Below are 13,444 nucleotides of genomic sequence, written 5' to 3' on the forward strand. Positions count from 1 at the left end.
ACCTACAGATTTTGTCACCTCAGGCTAGAACCTTATATCTCAATAAATACCTCCACGTGCAAAATGCAAAAAAATACTTTTTTGTATTCTTGGTGTGTTTAGGGAATACAGTAACATTCATAATGAAAGTGCTATTGAGTTGGCAAATGACTCTTTGTATTGGCTAGGTCCAAACATAGCGTCTATGTGATGCCTACTGCTCTGCACAGGCTTTGTCATGAAGGAAGAATGTCTCCTTAAAAATTAACTGCTTTAAAAATCCCCAAATGGACTGCAAAGTAGTACTTTTACTGCACATACCTTGTTAGCTAAGTTGTCATCTAAGCATGCAATTCTTTCTGTTTTTTCATCCACGGTTTCTTGAAGACTGTCCTTTTCTTTATCCAAAACACTAATAGTGCTTCTAAGCACATTGACTGCTTCATCCTGTGAAGTGCTCCTCTGGTTTAACCTATCTATAAATAAAAGAATAAGTGTTTTCTATTTTAAAAACAGAAAATAAACATAAAAATAACTACTGATTACCTATTTTCTCCTTTAGCATTACAATTTCTTCCTGAGCTGACTGCAGATCATCCTTTCTGAGGGACAAGCGGTGCTGTAAATCTTCAACAGACCTCTGGAGCTGGTCATTTAAGAGCCTGGAAAATCAGTGTACAGTTGAAAGAAGTTTGGGACCTATTCAAGGTCTTCAATTTATGGCTCTTAAGCTGCTTGAAGTGTTGGCACAGTTTGTATCATACCAACCTGCAGCATGGGGTTGTGTCATATAACCAGCCCTCTCCCTTGAGAGGAGGACTTAAGGATTTCTGAAGCCAACACCACTTGTTTGCTCTAGAGCCCTGCTGCAAGTCCACCTCAACACCATTACAAAATGGAGCAGTGGAACCTCAGTGGGACCACCACAATAACCCGAAACACTCACTTCCTCTGATTTCTGTTACTCTTGATCATGGGCCTCTTTACTTGTGTCTTTCGACTGTTGCTTTATAAAGATTTTGATATGTAGCTCATAGCAGTGATTATCAGTGACACAACATTTTAAAAAGCAACCAAATCGACAGCTATAGTTTTGATCCTACTTTTAAGAAATACAAAGCCTGAAAGATACATGAAATCATCTACCTACACAGTTGTTTTTCTTGGAAAGAAATATCAGTGACTTAGGGAAAAAAAAAAAGCAAAATGAAACTTGAAAGTAATTAAATGGATTCTTTACGAAACAAGTCGGGAAATAAAAATCCCTCCCAACTGGAATCCCACAAAAGCTACAGAAGCTTTTCATTATTAAGAAAACCCCACCAATCCAGAATGTAGCATGTTTGCAGATAAAGATTGCTCTCACTGAGTTCAGAGTGAAACTTTAGAGAGGAAAAAAAAAAGCAGGGGGAGGAGGAAAAACACAGTTCTAACAAATTGCCACCATTCACAAAGTAGAACCAAATGCTGAAATGACTGTAGCCCTTCTATCCTTCTTTTCATAATATCAATGCTTACACTGAAAGTATAAGGAACCTTACAAGATATTTCATTTTTATTAATGTTGTCACAATTTTACCAACAAATATACTAATTGTTTTACCGAGAGCCCTCTTTGTGCAATCGGGAGCATTAAATGAACTTCAAGTCCTGCTTCTCAGCTTCGGTTCTTCACAGTTATTCCCCCACTATTGTACATTGCAGCATAGTACTGTTCAGGTGGGGAAGGGAGAATAAGACACAGACCCTGTTTTCCCTTGTAAAACATTCAAAAGATGTCATCTACAGCATTATCTACCCTGTAGTGATCTCTTACATCAAAGCCTCTCACTTCTACCTGTATTTTCAAATTTCTGCCCAGAGTTTCAATACTCTGTTTGTACTTTCTCTAAGCCTTTTCCTTGTTCTATGACATTTAGACAGCTGATGGGAGCTCTTTTCTAAAACAACTTTAAAAGAGCACAGCAATGATCCTGCACGTTTAAACAGACCTTAAAAATATCATAGGTACACTTGATCCTCCAGTTCTGAGCAAGTTGGTTAAATCCCCACAGACTGTGTCTATGGATCACAAGATGTCAGCTCTCAAAACTGTGGTATGCACGTGATAGCATTAGCATATGAAAGAGAGCAATACAAGAAAAACAGCTCATGTAAAATGCCATTACAGAATGATGGTCCATGAACCACTCAGTTGTGGAATATCAATGCCTGCTGCCTGGCATAAAATTTTCACTATTACTGACAACTTTGTAAAACTGGCACAATCTGGCTCTACTGCTGCAGTTTGTAAAGGCATCTGTCTTCCTTTCAACAAACAGCATTTGGAAAGTCTTTTAGAAATGTTCTGTTCTGCTACATTCATAAGCAGAGAACATGATTATTACAGGAAACTATTCTAGAAGAAGGAGAAAATTTTCATTTGCAGCCTGCCATAAAAGTTACTGGTATATCTGGTCATCAAATAAGTCCAGGAGGAGCTTGCTGTGAAAAGCCACCACAGCACTTTCCTGACTTACACTTACTTTTCCATAAGACACAAACAGTATAAGTAATTTAAAAAATATTTTATGGTCTTTCCCAGGAACTCAACTCTGTTAGAGAGTCATAGAATAAACAAAATTACTTTAGCATCTCTGAAAGATCACCACATTTTGTATCAGACTTACTGAAGTGAGCAAATCTCAGCTTTAAACTGAGAAGAATCATCAGAAGTCTGGGCAAGTTTACTGGACTTCAATTTTAATTCATTTTCCAAATAGTTTGTTCTTTCTTTCAGAATGGAGACTGTAGACTTTAGTTCACACTTTTCCATCTCAAGCTGCAATTTAAAATAAAAAACCAAACGTTATTTTTGCAGAAAGCTATCACAGCTTGGCTTTGAAATAAATTTAAGTTGAAAACAGTTAATAAAATTAATTGCTGGAACAGTCTATCCTTTTTAGAAATAATAAAAGCTTACTTCCTAAAAACACACTTACTCCTTGAATGTTATTCTCCAGTTCTGAAATATCATGCTGCATCTTTGATTTTTCAAGGTTTGCTGCTTCTTGCTGAATCTGAGATAGAAATACAGAATTACATGTAACAAGGTAGACATTTTTAGATTTAATCATAGAAATTTAAGCTTCATGTTTAAGAAAACATTGCTTTACATTCTTTGATGAATGACCAAATGCAAAGCTCTCTCTGTAAAACTACAGAACATTAGCTGAAAATACAACATATATACACCAGTTTAATATAACATCACTGAGTTTGGTTTTGGTTGTTGGTTTAGATTTTTTTAAATAGTATATTTATATTTGGATCCAACTAAATTAATATTTGTGATTTGCTGTAGAGTTTATTGAGCTACAGGGTGCATGCATGTATAGCTTAATGCCCTAAGATGTTTTAAATTAATTTATTAAATTATCATTAATTACAAAATATAAGACAGATTACAAAGCCAACAATACATTGCCTTATATGCATCAAATGTATTGTTGTTTCTCTCTTGTGAGTCAAGTGCATGACTTCTTCCACAACAGTGACACACAAGCATCTTCAAAGTAGTGTATATCCACAAAAATATTCTGTGGCTGGCACTTCATATCTAGATTTTTCACACAAGGTGATGTCATGCTTGCCCTCAAATACTTTAAGCGCGTTCCTCTCCTCCTTTCCCCAACAAGGAACTATGTTTACAAGGGAAATTCGATACAATTCATTGAGCTCTCTCAAGCAAGTGTGAAATCAAAAGTTATTGAAAAGGGGAACTTGACAGACAGCCAAATACAAACACAGCACTGTTGTATAAGCCTTCCCTATACACCACCCCATTGTAAGCAGTGAAGCTATAAAAGCTCACCTTTAATTTTTCTCTGAGGCTTTCTTTTTCTGCCATTAGTCTTCTGAAGTCAGTCAGTGCAATGTCTCTTTCTTCTTCCACATGACTTTGAGAAACTAAACTATGCTTTGCTTCTCTTCTCATCCTGTTCAACTCACTTTGAGACTTAAAAAGATTATTGTTTGTTAGCATCCATGGACTGCAATATACTGTACACACTAACAAAAGAAACTTTCAATGCTGTTATTACAACAGAAGTTCTATTATAGTCTTATTTTTCTCTAGATAACTAAAATGTATTCCCTAAATCACTCAGTGGAGTGACAATTTATGCTGACTACATAACCATCATTCTTCTACTGTTCCAAGCATAGACTAACTTCGCTCTGTTCTCTTATCTTTACACAACTTTCTCATGCATTCTATTGACTTTTTCCTTATCTTTCTGATTTCAGAATGCCAGTACAATAACTTATTATGTCATTATAATGGCTTTCAAGTTAATAAACTAAGTGGAATACATAATTTTATTAACAAATAATAAAAACAGATATATATTTTATTAGCTTTTGTTGCATTCTAGTAGGTCTATACTCAAGTTCTATTACAAAGGTTTTTCATTTTAAACAAGCCACAGTACAACAAAAGCTAATTAGTTATTTCACTGTAAATTACAAACAATCTCTTCTTACCTGCTCATAAAGAACATTTAATCTATTTCTTTCTGCAGTCAATAATCTGACATTGGACTGAATTTCTATCATGTGTTTTTCAAATCTGTCTAACATGGACCGTAGTTCATCTCTTTCTCTGGTGATCAATTTAAGCTCTTCGCCCTGCAAAGTGACCAATAAATTTATGTTAAAATAAGCTAATTAAAATATATGGATAATTAATACCAAAAAGAACTCATGTTAATAGTAATACATAAAAAATACATACAAAATAAATTTTCATTGCAAGAAAAAGCCTGGCATTGGTGGTATCATTTAAACAATAAGAACTAACTGTTAAGAAGAAAAAGCAAAGCAGTGAACAGTAAGACTTTAACCTCTTTCTGGTTATTATCTAATTCTATTTATTTCAAACAAAATGATCAATAATTAATCAATATGTTGCTGTAAAATGTGACTAGGAAAATAAAATGCAAGTTCATTGGAGTTTCTCTCAGTTGGTTTTTTGCATTAAGAATGTAATTTAGAAAATTACTACAGTCATTTCCCATCACTGAATTTGAAAAAATATTTGATGGCTTCTTAAATGTTTCTACAGTATTTCCATTATTTTTTCAGCTTGTCCAGACAGCAGGAACTTTACCTTCTCTGGAGTCCTGCGGCTTGGGCTAGGCCTTCGTCTTATCATTTTCTGAAGATATTCTAATTCTCGCTTATAATAATCTCTGTCATCTTCTAAAGTCTTCACAAATGCATCTAGACGAGATGGAGATTTGTCTCCTAGGGCTATACCATATTCTACTCTCATTCTTTCTATTTCTAGGACAAGTTCTCGTTCTGCAAAAGAAACAAAACAAAAAAACCAAGTGTATAGGACAGTCATTAATTTCCTCAAAGACACTTGCATTTGGGAGGGACTAACTCCCAGCAACTGTTGAAGCAATCCTGCCGAAAAAGATGTAGGAGTACTACATCTACTGGTTAATATTAGATTAAACATGAGTGAGTAGCACAAGACCAATAGAGGCCTTGCAGCACCTTGGGCTGTATCAACAGAGACAGACTGAGGGATGTGACTATTCCCCTTTAATTAGCACTCATTAGACTGCACTTAAAATACCGTGTTCAGGTTTGTCCCTCCTAGTACAAGACAGATGTTGATAAACTTAAGGGAAGCCCTCCAAGCTGGTCAGGGAGCAGAACACTTGCCCTGCAGGGAACAGCTGAGGGAACTGAGCTTGTTCAGCTTGGAGATGAGTTGGAGACCTAAGAGCAGACTGACAGTACCAAGAGGGAATTATACACAAGACAGAGCCAGTTTCTTCACAGAGGTGCATAGTAAGTAAACAAGAAACAATGAAGATTAATTGCTACAAGCAATTACAAACAATACAGGGAAAAATATTTTACTCTGAGAATAGACAAACACTGGAATGAGTTGCTTAGAGATGATGTAGAATCTCCACACCTGGAGGTTTTCAAGATCCAACTGGATAAAGCTCTCAAGAAACACAGTTTGAATCCACTCACTCAATGACAGAGTATAAAAACAATTTTGAAAATGACTTGTATGAAACTGCCATAGAATTAATATAATGTGGGATCACAGTAAAAAGCTCAACTTTCAGTTCTCACATAGAGAATGAAAATATCTCTCCATGACAAAAGTTTTCACTTCAGTTATGACTGAAGACCTACAGCTTTCTTTTAATTTACATATATCGAAAGTCTTTCAGTATTATTAACTGTATCTGAACTAGGAAAGTATTCTATTTCAAAATTTACAGGATAATAATTTGCAAGAATTTACCTTGAAGAAATTTGATGATTTACCTTTTATTTCTAAGTTCTCTGTTTTTTCTGTCAGCCTTTGTTTCTCTTGTTGAAGCTGGTTTAACACCACCTCAAGATTGTCTTTATCACCTGTTTTTCCAAAGAGTTCTTCATTCAGTCTCTCGTTCTCCCTACGACATGAGCACAACTCCTGAAGTGACAAGTATTATTATAAAAATTAGAAGTGCCGATAAAGACATTTGAAAAAAATTATTAAACATTTTGTTGAACTTTTAATATACAACACTGTTTACTTCCGTTTAACTTGGATATTTTATGCTTTAACATTTGTTACAGATCATCGTTTTTATACTGGTTTTTATTACATCAAAGTAAACATTACTTTTGACACAGTTTGCAATCAGCAACAAAACAAGGAAGATTAACACTTGTTTAATTCAAGAAGCCAACCAGTAGGATAGTGGGATACAAACATGCGAAAAAAAAGTAATGACTAAAGCAATAAATAATTTTTAATGGCATTTGGTAACACTGTTGATATTAAAGTACATTACAATACAGCATCTCAGTCAATCCAACCCTGCAGCTAATCAAATGGTATTTGGCACGTCTTTCCTACAATCTGATGCCATGAAAACTAAGTATTTTTGCATTTGCAAGTTCACTAGATACACTAAAACACTGTACTCAGCTAATACAGAATTTGGTATATGCTATATGGAAAAAGTTTGGTCTTCAAAGAGTTGATAATTCCAATGTTTTTTTATCTGGGCCACTATGCTTTGCTTCTGAGTTGCTTCCATAATTATTCACAGGTTGAGGTTTATTTCAGTTTATTTTTCCAACAATATGATGTAGCGTCTTCAGCTTTTTCATTTATTAATTAGTAATTTTTTACAAAATAGTTTTGGGCTACTACAAATGTTCTCTTGTTGATTGTTAAATTGATATTTTTTATAATAAATGACTCACATGGATGACACTGTGATAAAAATGCTACAAACAAGAACTGAAAATATTTTTACTTACTGATTTAAGCTTTGTTATTGTTTCTTGAAGATCCTGTATTTCACTGTGTTTTCTTTCAATTTCTTTCTATCAACCAAAATTAACCTATATGTTAAGAGTTACATATTCAAAATGACAACAATTCCTTTGTTACAAAAAAAAAAAAAGAAAGAAGATGACTTTGGTAAGAAATAAAGTATAATTAGTTCTCTGTAATAAAGTAGTGAAGTTCCTATGAAATGAAAGCACAAAAAATTTGTGGTATAAACACCAATGCTCTTTTGGAGCACAACAATTAAATTAATCGCTGCATGATGACTCATAAAGAAAAACCCCTGCAAACATACACATTGCTGTTGCAAATATGTATTACCTATCAATACTTTTAAGTATCTCAGGATTTTATTTCATACTAAGCTATTAGAAGAAAGACAGATTGCCACTCAACTAAACTCATCTCACCTAGTATAGTAAAGAGACAAAAGAGTTGTAGTTAATCATCCTTTAGTGAGAAATTCTGTATAATATTAAGTAAACTGGGAAAAAATATCTTTTACTCTTCCTTTCACATGCCAATAGGTCATTCCTTGCAAGTAGAAGACACAAAGCTAAATAAAGTTGAGCAGATCCTTCACTCTGTGACACGGTAGTGGTTACCTTTGCTTCTCCTATTTCCTTATCTGCAGTCTCGAGCACAATTTCCTTGTGTCTTTCCAACTGCTGTGCCAAGTGATCTATTTCATTCAGTTCTTGACACAGTTCTTCATTTTTATTGCTTAAATGCACTACCTCACTAGTCACATTTTGTTTCGTGTCCAAGAGGTCTTGAATGCGATTTTCAAGTTCTTTGTTTCTTTGCTGAAGATACTCAACCTGAAAGACATTTTTCATTAAAATATTAATATGCATTGTTAAACTAGGTAGCAAAAGTTCATCCCAATCTTCTGAAATGTAGTATCTCTATATCCACGGTAAAAAAGTGATATCCTGCTAAAAATGGCAGTATTTTCTATTTTTAAAACTTAATGTTTATCAACATGAAAAAAAATTATTTTACGAAGGTGCAAGGTGAAGGAATGTATCACTACATCTTTCTTTATCTAATTTCCTGAACCTGAGGTTTACTCTAAAAGCAAAATATTGAAGAGCAGAGATCTGTATAGAAACCATTCTTGGGCATCAGGATGGTAGACCCAGCGTAATCAGTTTTCTAAATTTTACAAGATACGACAACACATTCTTCTCTCCACATCTGTGCTATTATTTGATAGGTTTAGTCTCACTGTTACTCCTTCATCAAAATGAAGCCTTATAGATCAGATTTCTAAAACCTATCTTGCCCCTAACATATTTCAGCACCTTAAACACAGCCTCAGAAATTCTGCTCTACAGACATTGTTTTTCCCAGTATATCATTCCCTGAGAGCAAAGCAAAGAGGGGCAGGGATGTAGAGTAGAAATAACAAATATACACTGTAAGTTACACTACCCAGGAAATGGGAGCCTTGAGTGTCTTTAAAGATTCAAGATAACAGAGATTCTCCACTTCTACCTCCACACAACCTTCTTCAAAACTCCAGAATTACTGTAGACACAGAAGAAAATCTGAGCTCTCTCACAGTCTTGAATACTGCTGTATGAAGATATTCATACATTTTTTGTCAGAGAATAAAAGTGTTATATTGGGACTGAGTCTGAGCAAATAGTCTTGATGGTCCAAAACCAGCCTCATGCAGCTCTGGGCTCACTCTCTGTATGATCAATTTGTGTTCATCATGACTTACTAATTCAGGATCACTGAAAACAGCTGTATTGCTTCCAAGTCACAGCTCATTCTGTATTTTTGCAGCACTGAACGTGAGATAATAAATTCTCCAACGTGGCTCCCACGCCACTGTACATCATGCACAATCAGTACACAAAACATCTAACTCAGCTGGAAAAAGCAGAGAATTGAGGGTATAAATCCAGAGATGGGCTTTACTTGATTTGTACCCCAGCTCATCTTCTATTTTTTCAATTCTCATTCTGAGACCAATATTGAATGCATGATAATATGCACAGTAAGCACAAACATCTTTAGCCTAAGCTTATCATTTCCTTACAAGTCTTTGCTGGAATAAAGGCGAGGACCATTTGAGTTCAGTGAGGAAGATTTCCCACTCTCTGATGAGAATATCTACAGGACTACTCCTTATCATAAGCACATATACCATTGTTAGTTCCTAAAACATAAATGGCATGTACATTAATAAATAAATACAAATATTTCCAAATATAGTGAAAACAGGGTATCATACAGAAATTTGCTGAATACTTTCAGATTAACATACAAAGTACACATGTGAGTTAATAGAATTCTTTACCAAAACCTTTCTGACAGACTTTTAAATCAAGAAATGAAATTTTCTTAGACAAGAAACACTGTCACCTAAAAAAAAAGCCAATTAAATTAATTGATTTAACATCTATAGTGATTTTATTTGAAGAGCTAGAAGTTTTGTGGGTTTGTTTAAAATGCTAATATTTTTAGTTTTGACTAAACAAGTGTAATAAATCCATTACCTGCAAATTTAAGTGGGCAATAAGCTTCTCATTACTTTTAGTTCTTGATTCCAGAGAGAGAACCTCATGAGAACGCCCACCATCCAGTGCCAGCAAAAGGCGCTCAATTTCTTTGTCTCTTAGCTCAACCTTTGAGGAGGAAAAAAATATTCTATGCTACCGTATATACCACTTAATAGACCCTTTGTTTAAATAAACACATATGTAACATTCAGTAAAAAGATATGCACCTAAAAATGTGGTTTCTATCTTATATATAGACATACATATTTTAATTCTGGATTCTTCTGAAAAAAAGTGATTGCTTTGAAAGAAAAACAAATTAATCAAACAGAATTGGTAGGGAAAAGCTGAAACGAATTCCACTAGATTATTTTCTTGAAGAAATCCAAACAATTTCCATTTAAAGTGAAGTTAATGAATGTTGCAATATAAATGTCTGAGACTAGCCCTTAAATTTAGGGAAAAATCTTTTAAATAAGCTAACTTAGTGACTATTCCAGTCACTGAAAAAAAGAAATACTAGAATGAGAAAACCAAGATGTGAAGGAAAAAAAAAGGGGATGGTGTCCACAAATCCCCAGATATTGAAAGACATAACATATGTACATTTTATGCAATTCCATCACTTTAAGATTGTACACATCTTATCAGTCCACTTTAATTAAAATATGTAAAATCTGCTGTTCATAAATTAACTATTAAAAATTTTAAAAATATATTCAGTCCAAGCAGTGAAAAAAATCATTCGAAGATATCTGTAGGTCAAATTACTATTTTGGAGAAGTTAACACTTATGCACTAAAAAAAACCATACAAAACTTCTATCTATGATTGTCAAGTTTAGCTTATTTAATGTAATTTTAATACACAAAATATATCAGCAAAACCACTGGGCAAGTATTTTGTCATTGTTGCTGTCTTCAAAAGCGGAGGAGAGAAACGGCTCAACATCGGCAAGTTAGAATAATTGTATTTTACAAGCCCTACAGTGCCTTCCCAACAAGGTTTTTAAAACATGCCTTCTACATTGCCATGCCTTCTACAGACAGATAATAGTACTGATACTAACATCAACAACAAAAATAATGATTATATAAACATACTTGTTTGCTATAATTTTTCATTCCACATTCAGATATCTCCAGTTTTTCTTGTAGTTCTGTTACTTCTGACTGAAGTTCATGAATTCTGAAATGTAGCAATATATTGTTTATGTGAATTCATGGGAGAATTGTATGTACACAATTCAATATAAGAATTTTCTCTTTGCTCCTGAACTCAAACATTTCACAAAGAAATAGTTTTGTTCATACAAAATACTAATGCAAGGACTGTTGTTTGAGATATTGTAGCAGTGTGACCTTGTCTGGCTGCCAGACCCCCACCCAACTCTCTCACTTCCATTCCTCAACAGGACAGGAAAGATGAAAAAGCTCATGGGTCAAGATAAAGACAGGGAAATAATCTACCAGTTCATGTCCTGAGCAACACAGACTCAACTTGGGGAAGACTGATTTATCATCAATTAAAAAGAGCAAGACAGTGAGAATCAAAGGTACACCTATACTTCAAAATGAAAAAGTTCTTTACCGATTATCAGCCACTTGAAGAAGGTCTGCAATATAAGGGTCCTCTGGTTGAGGAACTGGGTAGGCACTAACGCCTGACGGGGGGACAAGCTGGTCTATCTGCATGCGTTGACGCCTGAAGGGAATGCTTCTTTTTCTGCCTCCTGAAAGCCCAGACCCAAAGGCTTATTACTTGGAGTTAAAGCATGAGAATCATCTTCTTTAATACAAATTTATTCTTCCTATTTATTGTACTGCTTCTGAACACGCACATTTCACCATTTTAATCTTTCTGTAATAATTTGATAAAATTTACACATTTTAGACAACACCATTCTTGCAGGTTTATATCAGTTTTAAACTTTACCTTTATAATTAGGAAACACACAAAGTTCAGTATAAGTAATTTTCCCCACTGTTCAAGACCCTAAATGATTTACAGTTCAAACTTGTTGAATCTGTTAGTGATTTAGCTTATGAAGAAAGCTAAAACATCATAAAAGATGTTTTTTCCTCCCGTATTTAACAACTATTTCATGACTGAACTGACCTCATTACCAAGCATTGCTTGGTAATGTTTTTATTCTTTCTATTCTATTGTCATTTCAGTGAATATCATAAGCATATCGAGCAGACTTTGTTCTTTGATTGCATGGTAACATTATATTTTAAAAAAAGCAAAACACAGTACCATTTCCAGATGAAACAATTACTCTTCAACAAATTATTAAATAAGAACATATAGATGATGTAGCAAAGAAAAATCCCAGAGGACTGGTGACCAAGGAGCAAGTATGCAGGAAGACAGACCAAGGTGTAACATGTCATCTTTGAAACAGAGGACATGAAGTGCAGAAAGGTGTGGAAAAATAAAGAGAAATTTTAATTTTACCTAATAATCTATTAACTTTTATCAGATGCCAAAACTACTTATTCAACGACTTAGAAAGGAAAGACAATTTCAAAATTTCACAAAATAATTCTATTTCACTCAGTTTGAAAAAATTTTAAAAAAAAGGAAACCCTACAAAGAAATTAAGCTGAAAGTAACAGCCAGAACATTTTAAGCTAACAAAAGACCCTTTAAATACTGTAAGCTTTCAGAGGGTTGGAATATTTGTAGATGTATTTTGCATCTTGGTATTTTTAGATTTTTGTTACAAAAATCTCAATTAGTCACTTTCACAACATCAATTACCTGTCAAAAATATTCAAGTGTCAACAACCTGCCCCTGACTAAATTAGGTGCAGCAATAAAAAAAAAAAAAGCTGTTAATTAATAGTGCTTTCCAGTCACGTTTTAACTTCATAGTCTTCTACCGAATCTAAGTTTGCATAAATTTGTCCCTAACACAAGTGATGACCTAATGAAACTTCATACAGAGAAATGACTGAATTCAGAGCCAAACATTTTAACAGATAATGTTGTTCTATCGGATATTTTACTGCAATAACTTCTCTTACTAGAGGAAGAAAATATTATGTTCTGCAGATCCAAAAAAGCCCAGAGAAATGTTAAAATATCTGTGATTATTTACACTCACCAGGTGTTTGCACCACTGCTTGCAGATTCTTCTCCTGAAGCTGCTGAATTTTTTCAGTCTTGGCTTTGTTCTCTTTTTCCAACATTTTAATTTTATGTATATATTGGTTATTCAGAAATTTCAAGTCAGAAGTTCCATGTTCAGCCCTCCTTAAGGAGGCTTTCAAGTCTTCAAGGGAGAGAAAAGCAGTATTATCCCTCTTATTCACTATTACTTTTCCTAGTCGCACCAGAACAGGCATAAAGAAAATCTTATCTTCTTTTTCCATAGCATGAAATTATCAAATACGCATACATATGTGTATATATTTACACACAAAAATATATATTTTTACATTTTTTGCAAATAAACCCTTACTGCGGAATAAAGACACATTTAACAGGAGTATTTAATTTTAAATTAAAAAGTATCAATTCAATGTATGAAAGTATATGTTACAATTTCTAACATTCTCATGTTTGATTCGAACAATGATTT

General features: G+C 34.0%; 1 protein-coding gene across 7 annotated transcripts in view; it reads right to left on the bottom strand.

The window, feature by feature from the left end:
* CEP135 (centrosomal protein 135) overlaps window positions 1–13,444 on the bottom strand; it is a 36,397-nt gene that overhangs the window by 15,378 nt on the left and 7,575 nt on the right. For 4 of the 7 annotated variants that reach the window (XR_001876009.1, XM_017821682.1, XM_017821765.1 and 1 more), the window contains 15 exons: window positions 12,968–13,135; window positions 11,446–11,587; window positions 10,959–11,043; window positions 9,853–9,981; window positions 9,393–9,512; window positions 7,945–8,160; window positions 7,309–7,374; window positions 6,319–6,469; window positions 5,129–5,322; window positions 4,504–4,647; window positions 3,833–3,976; window positions 2,961–3,038; window positions 2,649–2,800; window positions 526–641; window positions 301–455 (listed from right to left, as the gene is read on the bottom strand). Coding sequence is in view for 6 of the 7 variants with exons in the window: in XM_017821682.1 (XP_017677171.1) it covers window positions 301–455; window positions 526–641; window positions 2,649–2,800; window positions 2,961–3,038; window positions 3,833–3,976; window positions 4,504–4,647; window positions 5,129–5,322; window positions 6,319–6,469; window positions 7,309–7,374; window positions 7,945–8,160; window positions 9,393–9,512; window positions 9,853–9,981; window positions 10,959–11,043; window positions 11,446–11,587; window positions 12,968–13,135 (2,060 nt within the window). In the remaining variant the exon portion in view is untranslated. The remainder of the gene's footprint in view (window positions 1–300; window positions 456–525; window positions 642–2,648; window positions 2,801–2,960; window positions 3,039–3,832; window positions 3,977–4,503; window positions 4,648–5,128; window positions 5,323–6,318; window positions 6,470–7,308; window positions 7,375–7,944; window positions 8,161–9,392; window positions 9,513–9,852; window positions 9,982–10,958; window positions 11,044–11,445; window positions 11,588–12,967; window positions 13,136–13,444) is intronic. The other 3 variants (XM_017821996.1, XM_017822124.1, XM_017821914.1) reach the window with 3 other exon arrangements.

Source organism: Lepidothrix coronata, unplaced genomic scaffold (genome assembly GCF_001604755.1).
Source record: "Lepidothrix coronata isolate B3197 unplaced genomic scaffold, Lepidothrix_coronata-1.0 Scaffold0, whole genome shotgun sequence".
In the NCBI taxonomy this organism is placed as follows: domain Eukaryota; kingdom Metazoa; phylum Chordata; class Aves; order Passeriformes; family Pipridae; genus Lepidothrix; species Lepidothrix coronata.